The 14,885-nt window shown below is 39.6% G+C and overlaps 1 protein-coding gene across 1 annotated transcript; it reads left to right on the forward strand.

The window, feature by feature from the left end:
• Positions 1-8,184: 8,184 nt before the first annotated feature.
• Positions 8,185-9,117, forward strand: LOC142838213 (olfactory receptor-like protein OLF3). Its single transcript, XM_075953567.1, has one exon. The coding sequence runs from the start codon at positions 8,185-8,187 to the stop codon at positions 9,115-9,117; it is 933 nt and encodes a 310-aa protein (XP_075809682.1).
• The last annotated feature ends 5,768 nt before the right edge of the window (positions 9,118-14,885 follow it).

The following is a 14,885-nucleotide window of genomic DNA, read 5'->3' on the forward strand; positions in this document are numbered from 1 at the left end:
CCCATGTTTTTTCAGACCCAGGCCAGCTGGCCTTGGTGAGTTCCCGATAGGACATCCCCATTGTCTCAGTGTGTGGGTGCACCCCTCGCGGTCCTGATTTCCTTGCTCATGCTCCCTCTCCTTCCGCTCCTGATTTGGACCTTGAGATTTCTGTCTGGTGCTCCAATGTGGGTCTCTGTCTCTGTCTCATTTCATCGCCTGATGAAGGTTAATATTCAGGAGGATGCCTATATGTTTGTCTTTGGATTCACCTTCTTATATAGCTTCTCTAGGAACATGAATTATAAGCTCAATGTCCTTTATTTATGGCTAGAAACCAAATATGAGTGAATACATCCCATGTTCCTCTTTTTGGGTGTGGCTTACCTCACTCAGGACAGTGTTTTCTATTTCCATCCATTTGTATGCAAAATTCAAGAAGTCCTTGTTTTTTACTGCTGAGTAATACTCTAATATGTATATATTCCATACTTTCTTCATCCATTCTTCCATTGAAGGGCATCTAGGTTGTTTCCAGGTTCTGGCTATTACAAACAATGCTTCTATGAACATAGTTGAGCATATACTTTTGTTGTATGATAGGGTCTCTCTTGGGTATATTCCCAAGCCAAAACAATCTTATACAATAAAGGATTTTCTGAAGGCATTACCAACCCTGACTTCAAACTCTATTACAGGCCTACAGTATTGAAAACAGCTTGGTATTGGCATAAAAACAGAGAAGTCGACCAATGGAATCGAATAGAAGACCCTGACTTTAACCCACAAACCTATGAACACCTGATTTTCGATAAAGGATCTAAAAGTATACAATGGAAAAAAGAGAGCATCTTCAACAAATTGTGCTGGCAAAACTGGATGTCAATCTGTAGAAGAATGAAAATAGATCCATATCTATCACCATGCACAAAACTCAAGTCCAAATGGATTAAAGACCTCAATATCAGGCTGAACACACTGAACCTGATAGAAGAGAAAGTGGGAAGTACTCTACAACACATGGGCACAGGAGACCACTTCCTACGTATAACCCCAGCAGCATAGACATTAAGGGCCTCATTGAATAATAAAGATTTTTTTAAAGAACACTTTTATTAATTCTTTGAGAATCTCCTACAATGTATTCTAATAGTATTTGTGTCCTTTCCCCAACTCCTCCCATAGTTACCCTCTCCATGCTTTTAGCTCTTCTCACTCAACATTGGAATTGATTCTCCCTCTTTTTCTTCCTGCACAGAGTCCGGGTTCTATGTTCCTGGCAATTTGGGGAATGGTTTGTGTTCAGTCTACCAGGGTTATGTCATATTATTAAAGAAAGCAAAATCTTCTTCTCCCAGAACTATTATATTATATGTAGTTGTATCTGTATTTTTCTGATAGATGACAAAGTTGACTATTTTTGTATGTTTATTAGCTATTTGTATTTCATCTTTTGAGAACTGTCTGTTAATAGCATCAGCCTTTTTTATTGATCACATTGTTTGATTTCTTTTTAGTTTTTAAATTTTTTGTATATTCCAGTTATTAATCCTATGTGTGATATAGAGCTAGAAATTATTTTAATACCACTTTGTAGGTTCTCACTTTCATTAATGACTTGGTTTTCCATATAGAAGCTTTGTAATTTCATGAGGCCCCCATTGTTAATTGCTGGCTTCATTTTTCATGTAATTGGAATCTATCCTACAATCACTAAATTATAGTAAAAGAATAAGAGATAGTATGATGAATTCACACAGTAAAGAGAATTATAAATAGAATGTGTTTTAGGCCCTAGCTGGGGACATCCCCATGGATACCTGGGATCCCCTCTAGAGCCAAGTCTCTTGCCAACCCTAAAGATGAGCAAGGAAGTCTGGACCGCAAGGGGTTGGTCCACCCATTGAGACAGTGTGCCTGTTCTAATGGAAGCTCACCAAATCCAGCTGGACCGGGACTGAATGAGCATGCGATCAAATAGGACTCTCTGAATGTGGCTGAAAATGGGGGCTGACTGAGAAGCCATTGATAAAATCACTGGGACTTGTTTCTACTGCATGTACTGGCTTTTTGGGACCCTAGTCTATTTGGATGCAAAGCTTTCTAGACCTGGATGTGTGTGGGGGGGGAGGGGGTGCTTGGACTTCCCACAGAGCAGGGTTCCCTGCCCTCTCTTAAGGAGGGAGGGGGAGGGAGGAGAGTGAGTGGGGGAGCGGGAGGGGAATGGGAGGAGGGGAAGAAGTGTAAATTTTGGAATGGAAAAACAAAAAAAAGAATATACTTTAAAAAAAAAGAAAGTGTTTTAGGGAAAATATAAAGGGTACTTTTCAAATAGGGAGACACTTTCTCCCCCTCCACTTCTTTCCTTTCCCTCTGTTCTCCTCTCCTTCCTTCTGTTTTCATGACCCTGGACTGACTGACAGTCTCTATGTCTTTTTCTCCAGGTCCAGCACTAGTACAATGCCCTTTTTTTTTTTTTTTGTGCAGACGTTATCTTATCTATAGAGCAAGTTCTTGAGAACGGTTCTTGGATGGCCTTGTCCTCACTTTGAAGATTTCAGATTTCCTGGGAACAACCCTAGTTTGCAGAACAGACGATGAGAAAATATTGACCATGGAAGCCTCTACTCTTCTAGGGAAGAGGAAGGACAAAAGTTTCTCAATTCTGTGGATTTCACTGCACAGAACTTACCATCTTCACTAGAGCATACCACACAAGCTTATTGCACTCTGAATATCAAGTCACAGAAGTAAATTTTATAACTTTTAAACTATGAACTGGTCTGTCTTCCCTAAAAAAAAAAAAAGTCAAGGATCAATATCCTAAGAAAGTTGATGAATGTGGTGATAGAACCCCAGACACAAAGAGCAGACCAAGAGTATGTAACATATTATGAGGGATAAGAATAAAATGATTCACGGCTCACCCTCACATTATCAAGTTATGCCCAGAGAACAGAGAGGACCTCCTTAGTTCCCTGAACTGGACCTGTTGGACAAAGGAGGCTAGAGATTTCGAGCTGGGATGAAGAAGTAGAGTTTTCCCCACACTTGCATTCTCACCATCTTGGATAGACTATGAACCCTCTAAAGTGAAAACAACTTAAAAACAGAGGTTGGTCCTTTGAGAAATTAAATTTTGGCAGGTCCCTTGCCTTGCTCCAGGGACAAGGGCAGCAAACTTCTATTTGCAAAGTTGAAATGCTTAGGGTGTTAGGGTGCAGAAGTAGCCAGATATGGGAGGATGGGAGAGAAGAGACATTTAATAAACAAAGCATAATTGGCCCCTGGAGATTTCCTTCCCAAACTTTGAGAAAGTTACCTATTCTAAAGTCACTGTCTTCAAATTCCAAGCATTCTCAGATTTGCCACCGTTCAAAGGCATAGGGAAGCTTGCTGAGCTCTCCAATGGTAAGTTACGGAATTTTTATTACTTTAGCACTCATTTATTAACATTAAATTGCAAAACTGATTTATTAAAACTGATAGCCTTCCCACTTCAAGCTTTAAAGTATGGTGTCTTGATAGAACAGTCCTCCAGTTAACATTGGTCCTCAGACACTAGATTCTAGCTCTTCAAGTCAGGAAGCCAGTGATATAAGACTTCCCAGACTGTGACAGGGTTGAGCCTCTTAGTAGCCAACTCTCTCTAAAAATATTTCCAACAGCTGCCTTGTCTAGTGCTGATCAGAATGCCATGTAGCTCCTCTAGGAAGTGTCTACCCTTGTAGGTCAAAAGTGGTATGTAGCTGGTATGGATCTTAAAATATTCTTTCAGTTTCAAGGCTTGGAAAGCAATGGCAAGTGGCTGTTGGGGTGACTCTCTGGCCAGACAACCCAGAGTAGTTGATGAACTCCAGGTTCACTAAGAAACTATGAAAAAAAAAACCCAAGTTGAACAGCACTGGAGGACCCTAAACTGAGGCTGCTCTCTAGCCTCCTCAAACATACAAACACACACCAACATGCACTTATGTACACATACACATAATAACTATATGTGTTTCTACTTGAAATAAAATGTGGTTCTGTCATTCTTATGATTGTGTAATTCTTAATGCTCATTCTCTAAGTATTCTGGGACAAAAAAATGGTACAAAATGATAGTGTGACAGCTGGACAGGTGCTGGACAGGATTGTGGGGGCAATGGCCAGAGACAGAGGACTGCAACTTATTGTTATTATTATTATTTTTGTTCACACCCAGTCTCTGTCCTTTGCCTTGTATTCTCTGTGTGTTTTACTCAGTATTTCTGCTTTGATCTGTGCTTAGCTTTTTGCAAGTCTGTCCTCAAGGCTAGAGTGAAGGGATATGCACTTATGATGCAGTGCCCTTGGAGGTCAGAAGAGGGAGGGGGATCTGTTGGAGCTGGAGTTACCTACAGTCCAAAGCCAGCATGTGGGTGATGGGAACCAAACTCAGTTCTCTGCAAGAACAGCAAGTGCTTTGACCTCTGAGCCATCTCTCAGATGCCTTGGCTTTCACAATCACTTTTTAGAAGTAAAACATATCTAATTTGGTCAAATAAAAGATCATGTATATATCACTGGGAAGTACACTTTCACGATTAAACTATTGGGCAAAGACAATATGGCTTTAAATGAATTTTCTCCTTTTGAAAATGTTTTGTAGATAGCTGAGGAAGCATCACTTGTTTGGTTGTTAATATTTATAGCTGTAATTCCAAATTGTAGAAGCATAAATAATATAAATAAATGAGCAATTAATCATTCCTTTATCTTTTTATTAATAGATTTTGATCTTTGACAATTTCATAGAAGTATGCAATGCTTTCTGCTTACTGCCTCTACTCCATCTCTTTTCTGTCTCTTACCCCTTAAGCTTTCTTTCCCCTACAGATCTGGTTCCCATATTCACAACTTTGGCTAATGTTTTGTGTCCCACAGAGTTTAACTAGGGTTTTCTGCATGACCACAGGTTTGGAATTATCCATTAAACTTTTCCGGCTTACCAGTGAGAATTACTTTCCCCACTTCCCGGATTCTGTTAGTTGCCAGTAGTTCAGTGGTTTGCCTGAGCCTCCTCTGCATTCTTGGCTGATTGAAAGTGGGGCTGACACATGTGAGCCCAGTACCAGCAGGTGCAGCTACTGTGAGTTTCATGGTTCCTGTGGCCATGGTAAGTTTAGAACCATTTCCCCCACCCTCCTCCAATCAAGTCCCCCTCCCTTGTCAGCCCAAAGAGCAATTAGGGTTCCCTGCCCTGTGGGAAGTCCAAGGACCACCCACGTCCATTCAGGTCTAGTAAGGTGAGCATCCAAACTGCCTAGGCTCCCACAAAGCCAGTACGTGCAATAGGATCAAAAACCCATTGCCATTGTTCTTGAGTTCTCAGTAGTCCTCATTGTCCGCTATGTTCAGTGAGTCCAGTTTTATCCCATGTTTTTTCAGACCCAGGCCAGCTGGCCTTGGTGAGTTCCCGAAAGAACATCCCCATTGTTTCAGTGTGTGGGTGCACCCCTCGCGGTCCTGAGTTCCTTGCTCGTGCTCTCTCTCCTTCTGCTTCTGATTTGGACCTTGGAATTTCAGTCCGGTGCTCCAGTGTGGGTCTCTGTCTCTGTCTCATTTCATCGCCTGATGAACGTTAATATTCAAGAGGATGCCTATATGCTTTTCTTTGGGTTCTCCTTATTTAGCTTCTTTAGGATCACTAATATTTGGTTTCTAGCCATAAATAAAGGACATTGAGCCTATAATTAGTGATCCTAGAGAACCATAGCAACTCTCATAAAGGAAAACATTTAATTGGGCTGGCGTATCGCTCAGAGGTTCGTAGCTTTTGGTTCCTGTCCTGGAACCTGTGGTCATGCAGAACAGGCCACAGTACAAACACTCTAAAAGTCATTTATCCTAGACTGGTATGGTTCATGTTTTATTTGTGTTTTAAATTATTGTTTCAATCCTATGGCTAACCAGTAAGCAAAAGTAACTATAATTTCAACTCCATGTTGGTAGCAATATATACTCATACATTTCTATTTAAGAGAGAGTGAAAGGATTTTAAAATAACAGGATTGCAGATGTCAGGAGCCATTCTCTAATGAAGGAAAGATAACATAAAGGGGAAAGGGAAAACATTTCCACATTAAAGAAACGCATTTCAAATCTTTAGGTATAAACTAATGACCCTAGACAGGTTAGCTGTAATTAATTTTTGCCAAGTTCTCTTGATCAACAAATAGACCCAACAACAGGTTTCAGCACATATTTTCTGAAAACGTTATGAGAAAGGAGCCATTTGTTAGGAACAAGGTAGGCTGGAAGGATGGATGAGTTTTGTATTAATCTGTATTTTGTAGTGTGTTTTCTTCAGCTGTTGGTGGCTCTCTCAGAAGTATTAGAGAGGCAAGGAGAGATTTACATCTTCATAAGAAAACATTGTAAACATCAGTGGTCTTTCATTACCTAGTATAATGGTTTTAGAGTAAATTATCTTTTATCTTGTGTAAAATGCAGTGAATTTTTATAAAAACAGTTTAAATATAAAGAGAAAGTGTAAGAGAAACTTATAAAAAAGGAGTGACCATTGCCGTTTTTGTAATATCGTGCATTAGTTAATCTTAGGTACCCTCACCACCTGTAATTGATGTGATATGTAATGAGCATTCCAAAAGTTCCTAGGCTGGAAGTATCACAATTGCAGAGACACCTGTGTTGGGCACCCCTCTGTAGTCAGTCACATCGTGACTGTAGAAACTATTGGGATAGCCACCGTAGTGTACTGTTACAGGACGCTCTTCGAGATCATGGGACGTAATCTTCATTCTTGGTTAATAAGTCACTTTCTCCCTTCTGTAAGCAGGAAGGAAAGTTCATTGTGGAGTCAGAAGTTGCTAGTGGTTTGAGATGTTTCCTTGTATTGATTGGCATTTCTCTAACAGCGATGCCGATTTTCACATTCCTGTTGGCCATTTGTCTATCTCCAGAGAAAAGCCACTGGGTTCTTAGTAATCATTTGATAATAATTTCTGATTACTTTGTGTTTCCTTTTGTTTTTGAGTTACAGAAGTTCCCAGAGGACACTCTGGACACTGGTTTGCAGGTGTTTTTGCCCATTTGGTTCTGCTGGTTGATTGTGCATTTTCTCTGTTCTCTGCTTTGATGTCCAGAAACTGAATAAGCTGCTAAAAGCAAACCGTCTAAAAAGAGGCATGATAATTTTGTTTTTCTTACTGTGTTTTTAGATAGGACCTCATATTATAACCCAGGATGCCTAGAACTCAACAAACAACCTAGGTTGGCATGTAACTCATGGCAAATCTTCTGCCTCAGTCCCCAAAGTGTTAATATTACAAGCACAAGTCACCACAGCTGGTGAGAAACGTCACTATAATATATGTTCTATGGTTAGTGCTGTGTCTTCTGCTCTTCTCTTATCACTGGTAAGAATGAGTCCCCTTTCTAGTGGAAATGAATGATGTCATCACTGCAAAATATTATTGCTCGGTAGGAACACGACATTACTGGACCCTTCATTAAATCCACCTTGAAGGCATATGGGACTTTTTTTGCTATTATGTAACACCTGAGTCTTGAAATTGATATTTGGAATTGCAGCGCATTGCCTGGAATGGTGGTATATAAAATGTGGGTGACATAGAGGCCCTCTACCTGACACTATTAAAGTCAAAGTTGTATAAAATAAGCTTCATATTGCTTGGTGATTGAATATATAAGATCACTTAAAATATCCCAGGTTTTATGGATGCATTCTATTGTGAAGGTGTATATTGCTTGGTGATTGAATACATAAGAAGACCACTTAAAATACCCCAGGTTTTATGGATGGTTTCTACTGTGAAGGCATCAATAAGGCTTAGTCTGGGATCTCTACAGGAGAAATCCAGTAATGAAAGTTAAATGGAACTGGACATCATCTAAAAGTTGCTCACGAAACCATTCTGACCACAGAGAGGTGAAATAATAAGTATTAAGCATTAGTAAATACTAAACCAAATAAAATTTTTAAATCTAAAACTACTTAATTTTTTGGCCTTTAAGGTTTGGTGTTCAGTAAAAGAAATGATGTTCCAATAATTTGAATCAGGATGATCTCACTTCTTTTCTCCTTAATTTTCAGGGGCAACATTACAGCTTATCATGGCCTTCAGTGTGGATTACCTTAAAACTCAGTAGTGTCAGCTAGCAGCATGGTTGGAAAAATACCTTCCAGTCCTGAAATTCATGGGTCAGGAATCTGCCAACCAGACATGGGTCAGTGAGTTCATCTTACTAGGGTTTTCCAGGGACTGGGGCATTCAGGTCTTCCTCTTTGTTCTGGTCCTTGCCATGTACTTCATAACAGTTGTGGGGAATTCCCTGATTCTTCTCCTCATCAGGCTGGACAGCAGGCTTCACACTCCCATGTACTTCTTCCTTAGTGTCCTGTCCTTAGTGGACCTTTGCTATGGGAATAGTATTGCCCCGCAAATGTTGGCCCACTTGGTTTCAGCCAGAAAGCTCATCTCCTTCAACGGCTGTGTGCTCCAGCTCTGCATCTCCTTGGCCCTGGGTGGCTCTGAGTTCTTCCTCCTGGGAGCCATGTCCTACGATCGCTATGTGGCAGTCTGCCACCCGTTGCACTACACTGTCATCACGGATGGAGGACTGTGTGTGGGGCTGGCTACCAGCTGCTTGGTGGCCGGTTTCCTGAATTCACTGATGGAGACAGTCATCACCTTTCGTCTTCCTCTGTGTCACAACGTCATCAATCACTTCGCCTGTGAGACCCTCGCGGTGCTTCGGCTAGCCTGTGTGGACATTTCTTTCAACAAGGTCATGGTGGCTATCTCGGGGTTTCTGGTAATCATGCTTCCCTGTGGCCTGGTTCTTTTCTCTTACACTCGTATAGTCATTGCCATTATGCGCATTCGTTCTACGCAGGGACGTCACAAAGCCTTTGGGACCTGTGCCTCTCACCTCACTGTGGTTTGCATGTGCTTTGGAGCCACAATCTTCACCTACCTTGGGCCACGGTCAGCCTCCTCTGAGGACAAGGAGAAGATGGTTGCTCTGTTCTATGCTGTGGTGGCACCCATGTTGAACCCTGTGATCTACAGCTTGAGGAATAAAGAAGTTATGGCTGCTTTTAGGAAACTTGCAGAGAAATTAAAGTAAAAGAATGGAGATCTTAAGAAGTCTGGACCATCTATGGTCAAAATCAAACCAGAGAGGTGATAAATGTAGGTAGAGCTCCTACACTTCAGTGAGGAAAACTGATCACTGTAAGATGATGTGTCATCTTGATCACAGAAGCTTCTACACATGCTTAATAAGATTCATCACAGAACAATACCAAACACTTGCATGTCAGTTACCTATGTGATGCCCCTTGAGATCCTGTCCCCTCTGACATACAATGACTTGGATTTTGTCAGTCTAAAACTGAAGAAAGGATCAACCTCAGCTTTTCCAGATACGCTGGGCCTCGGATCCTTGTTCTGCCTTTTATCAGCTGTGCTCTCTGGCAAGTTACTGAACTATTTTATGTCAGAAATACTGTTTGGCTAAATATGGAAATGTACTTAGCTTCCAGAGTGGCTACAGACATTGGGGCAATGTACACTAAATGCCCTCCCACCAGCAGTTACAGGAACAGCTCACGCTTCTCCCTCCTTTCGATGCCCCAAATTGTCAGTTAACTCAAAGGCCTACTTACTAACCCAGAACAAACCACTCTGTTTCACCTTCAGAAGTTATGGGCATAAGCAGATGGGCTGACTGAGATGTGGGCCCAGTGCTGATAATTTTTGCCAAAGAATAAAATTTTCCATCAATTATAAATAAACAGCAGGAATGCATGACTTTTCTTTTTTGTAACTCCAGTTCTTGTAAGAATGAAGTGGGTTCTCTAGAGTTTGTAATTAGGAATCTTTCTCAGATAGTTTAAGAAAAATTCTGAGAAAAACATATCCTTTCAAAGAATTCATGCTGACTTAATGTTCTGTGAAATTTATGTTTGAGGGGGCTGGAGAGATGACTCAGAAGGGCCCTTGCAGAGAACTGGAGTTCAATTCTTAGCACTCATGATGCCTTCCAACTTCCTGTACCTCCAGTCCTAAGAAATCCAACAGCCCCTTCTGGGCTCCAGAGATATTGTTCTCACAAGCACAACACGTCCACTCCTGCTACATGTATATGTGGTCAGAAAGAAAAATAAAATCTTCAAAATTCATGTGTGTGTACATCTGTGTGTTTATGTATGTGGGCCCTTATGTGTGTCAGGGTTTAAGAAGTAGGAACATGGGCTGTGAAACAAATTATGAAAATTTGTAATATTAACTTATTTATAATGTAACCCAAAGTGATTTGAAAGTTAGAGAAATTTATAGAAGGGTGCATTTTACTTTTGCATCATTTTAGGGAAATAACTTGGAGCTCATGCTAAGCTGACTGATATAAGCATGCTTTCTTTTAATTCACTTCAGACTTCCTCATTTGCTCTTAAATAGTCTCTACTCAATATTTTATCTTATTTTACTGTAAATATTATATTCATATTGTATGTATATTTTAAATGTATATGTATATTAATTCCTACATAAAACTGTAGATATTTTGTGGTTACTATCTTTTCCGTTTCCTACTCCAACATTTACTCTCTTCTCTCTCTCTCTCTCTCTCTCTCTCTCTCTCTCTCTCTCTCTCTCTGTGTGTGTGTGTGTGTGTGTGTGTGTGTGTGTGTGTAAGCCAGAGACACATTTCAGGAAGTCTTTTTTTCTTCCACTATGTGGGCTCTAGGGTTTGAACTCCAGCCATCAGACTTGGCAAAAATTGTCCTTGTCTGTTGAGTCATTTGCAAGTCATATATATGTGTTTGTGTATGTGTGTGCTTTCCAATGAAAAAAGCATCTGATTGCTGTTTTGGAAGATAAAGACTATGATCTTCTAAGGCAAGAATTTTATTTTTGTGCCATACAAACATAGGGTCTTGTCAAACACACTGTGTATAATGTTAAGTTGATAAATATTACTGTCTAAAACATTAAAGCCCTGGTATTCTGTCACTGTTCAATGACTTTTCATGTGATACTTTTACAAATATAGAAGCATTCCAAATTTAAGAAACTAGGTAAGACTACTTTCTACTCTCTCAATGTTTCTCAGAGTATGCAAGACAGCTCAGCAGACAAAGGATCCTTGGCTTGCCATCAAGCCTTATTGCCAGACACTGATCTTCAGAACTTCATAGTGGAAGGAGAAAATGACCCCTACATGAATGCCATAATACAGGCACTCACTCACATATGCACTTATTTGTGCACATACATGCTAAATGAATGTTTAAACAGCTTTTCATATTATAGTCAGTCGGGTTTTGTTTTGAGAGAACACAAATTGGGGGGGAGGGAAGTGGAAGTAGATGTGGGAAGAGCCATGGGATTGAATATGATTAAAATGAATTTTGTGTATGGAATCTTCAAAGAATTAGTACAAATATTATGTTAACAGTGTTTTCATAGTATCCTATTTAAATTTTTATTAGAAAATGACTTCAGTTATTATTATGCTGTATATTTAAGGCTATTAGTATTAAAGTATTACATGCTACTAAAGGCCAATAAATAGCTTTAAAAAGCTAAATTCTGTGTAATAGGAGCAAATATTTAACACTTGGAAAAGGAAGTATGATATTTGCAAACATCTATTAATTATCATTCTGGGTCTTCATGGCTTTCTCAGTTGCATATAAACACAGAGATAGTTTACAGTCTGTTTCCTAGATCTATCGTTTTATTTTATTCTATTGCTAACAGGAAGATGAAATCTTTATCCACAAGAAATATGGCTTTGTATCCAAGAGGATTGAACCAGCCCTGCATCTCAGGAATGAAGCCTACTTGATCATAATGTATAATTTTTCGGATGTGTTCTTGGATTCGGTTTGCCAGTATTTTGTTGAGGATTTTTGCGTCGATATTCATGAGTGAGATCGGCCTGTAATTCTCTTTCCTGGTTGAGTCTTTGTGTGGTTTTGGTATCAGAGTAACTGTAGCTTCATAAAAGGAATTTGGTAATGACCCTTCTGTTTCTATATTGTGGAATACATTGAGGAGTATAGGAATTAGGTCTTCTTGGAAGTTCTGGTAGAATTCCGCATTGAACCCATCTGGCCCTGGGCTTTTTTTGGTAGGGAGGTTTTTGATAACAGCTTCTAATTCTTCGCGACTTACAGGTCTGTTTAGATTGTTCACCTGGTCCTGGTTTAATTTTGGTAAATGGTATTTATCTAAAAAAGTGTCCATTTCTTTTACATTTTCCAGTTTAGTGGCATATAGGCTTTTGTAGTAAGATCTAATGACTCTCTGAATTTCCTCTGTGTTTGTGGTTATGTCCCCCTTTTCATTCCTGATCTTATTAATTTGCGTGTTCTCTCTCTGCCATTTGATTAGTTTGGATAGGGGTTTATCAATCTTGTTGATTTTCTCCAGGAACCAGCTTTTTGTTTCATTGATTCTTTGGATTGTATTCTGTGTTTCTATTTTGTTGATTTCAGCCCTCAGTTTGATTATTTCCAATCTTCTACTCCTCCTAGGTGAGTCTGCTTCTTTTTTTTCTAGAGCTTTCAGGTGGGCTGTTAAGTCTTCAATATGTGCTTTCTCTGTTTTCTTTAAGTGGGCACTTAGTGCGATGAACTTTCCTCTTAGCACTGCTTTCATAGTGTCCCATAAGTTTGAGTATGTTGTTTCTTTATTTTCATTGAATTCAAGGAAGATTTTAATTTCTTTCTTTATTTCTTCCTTAATCCAGGTATGGTTCAGTTGTTTTATCACTACTCTAACACTGTTGTTTCCCTCCAGTCAGTGTCTGTTAGTGACCAAGCCCTGCCTCAGTCATGAGGGATTCTGAAGTTAGCGAGCTGCAGTTACTCAGTTTGCTCTCCTTTCCTTTTACAGATATTTCTTTATCTGTATATTTATTTATATGTGTATGAGTGTGTTGCCTGTGTATATGTGTTTATGCCAAGTGCATGCTTGCTTCTCACAGAGGTCAGAAGGGGCCATCAAGATCTCCTGGAACTAGAGTTATGGACAGCTATAGGCTATCATATGACCCCTGGGAACCAAGACTGGCTTGACAGCAAGTTCTCTTAGCCCCAGAACCATCTCTCCAGCCCCTTGGTTTTCTTTCTTACAATCAAATAACTCTGTAAAGTTCACTTATCTTCAGTTATAATTCATATGTCAATATTTACCAATGTATATGTTCATCCTGTTTGCTACTCTCTCTGGCATAAATATTTTAATGATTGTCACTTGCTATTAGCAGACACAATCTTATTTGCTACAATGACTTATGTTGCACAAGTTCTAACAGGTCTTAATAAAGACCTATTAATAAAAGCCTGGAGTCAGATATAGGGGAAAATACTGAGAGATCAGAGAGGCGAAGGAGCCAAACCAGTCACTTTACCTACTCAACTTCTCAGCTGAAAAGAGACTGAGTTCCTGTTTCCTCCTGACTTGTCACTTCCTCTCTCCACCCAGCCATATCACTCCTGTGTGTCTGCACAGACCTCCAGACTCATTAGCTAGTGGTTAGCTCCGCCCTTCTGATCTTCAAGCAAGCTTTATTTGTATAAACAAGATATCACCACAGATCTAATAGTCCTGCATGTTCTGTCCCCTAGCTGAGTCCATAAATATGTGTCTTCCTAGTAGTCCTGGCTGCCTTTCATTTCCCTCCACAGCAGTTTCTTCCTTGCTCCTTCTGTTCACTTTGCAAACATCTAGGAGAACAACAGCTTGTCTCACTTAAGCAGCTCTTCTTAGGAAGGTTTCTATTAAGCTTTCTCCCATATTGCTGTTTTCATGGGAACTGGATGAGTACTGTGCCCTGTCGGCTCTTCAGCAGCATATACAATTTCTCAGGTAACATCTACAAATCAATGAGTTAGGTAAGGCTTCTCTTTACAGATAAGTCAGGAGACTGTAGAGATTGTCTTATGTTGAGGTCTACATCACTTACAAATCCATGCCTTTACTGACACTCCTCTCTTTCATTGCAGTGGTGCCTCATGTGAAATGCTTAGTGCTGTTCTCTTGTGTGGAATTTAAAGTGTTCTCACCCTGCATCCTTCTACAGTTATTCTCAGTGGTGTTGCTCTGATGGACTAAAGAGGATTTTTGCTGATACTGACTAACAACTCGCTCACTTGTGAAGTTACCAAGACCCTAACTGATATAAGACTACATTAGTTCTTTTCCATAGTATCTTTCAAAGTCCCCTTCCCCAAAATAAAGAATATTTCAGTGGTAAGGACTTCATGATAGCAAACAACCCTTCTGAGTTCCTAACCAGTTCCTCTGCAGTTAGGACCTATTGACAAACTCATTGATTCTAATAGTTCCTTTTCAAACTATAATTTGATTGAAGAATGTTTTCTTTTTCATTTAAATTTGTGTCATATTTTATATTTTCATTTCTACCTCCCCAAATATCTCCAGATCCTTCCTATCTTCCTAGTAACCCAGCTTTAAGTTCTTCATATCTCTCTCTTTCAAAATAACCCCACAAAACAAAAAGCAAGACAAAATGTTCCATAACAAAACAAACCAGAGAAAAAAGTCCAGCAAAAGAAGCATAGAAATTGTTTTGTGTTAACCAGCTACTCTTGGGCATGGAGCCTACACTGGCATGTAGTTGAAATTTTATTGAAGTTCTCTAAGTAAACACCATGTTATTCCAAATTGAGGGAAGACATTTACATTCAAAACAATCTTCAAACTCCAGACCACAGTCTAAAATAATATGAGTTTTGGTAAAGTTCATTTAGCTCAGAAAAAAGATCACTTTGTTCCATTTTAGAAAAATCAGGTTAGTTAAAACAGAGGATCTCATTCAGCATTTAACAGGACCCTCTGAATGAAGAAGATGAAAGAAAA

Source organism: Microtus pennsylvanicus, chromosome 19 (assembly GCF_037038515.1).
Source record: "Microtus pennsylvanicus isolate mMicPen1 chromosome 19, mMicPen1.hap1, whole genome shotgun sequence".
NCBI lineage: Eukaryota > Metazoa > Chordata > Mammalia > Rodentia > Cricetidae > Microtus > Microtus pennsylvanicus.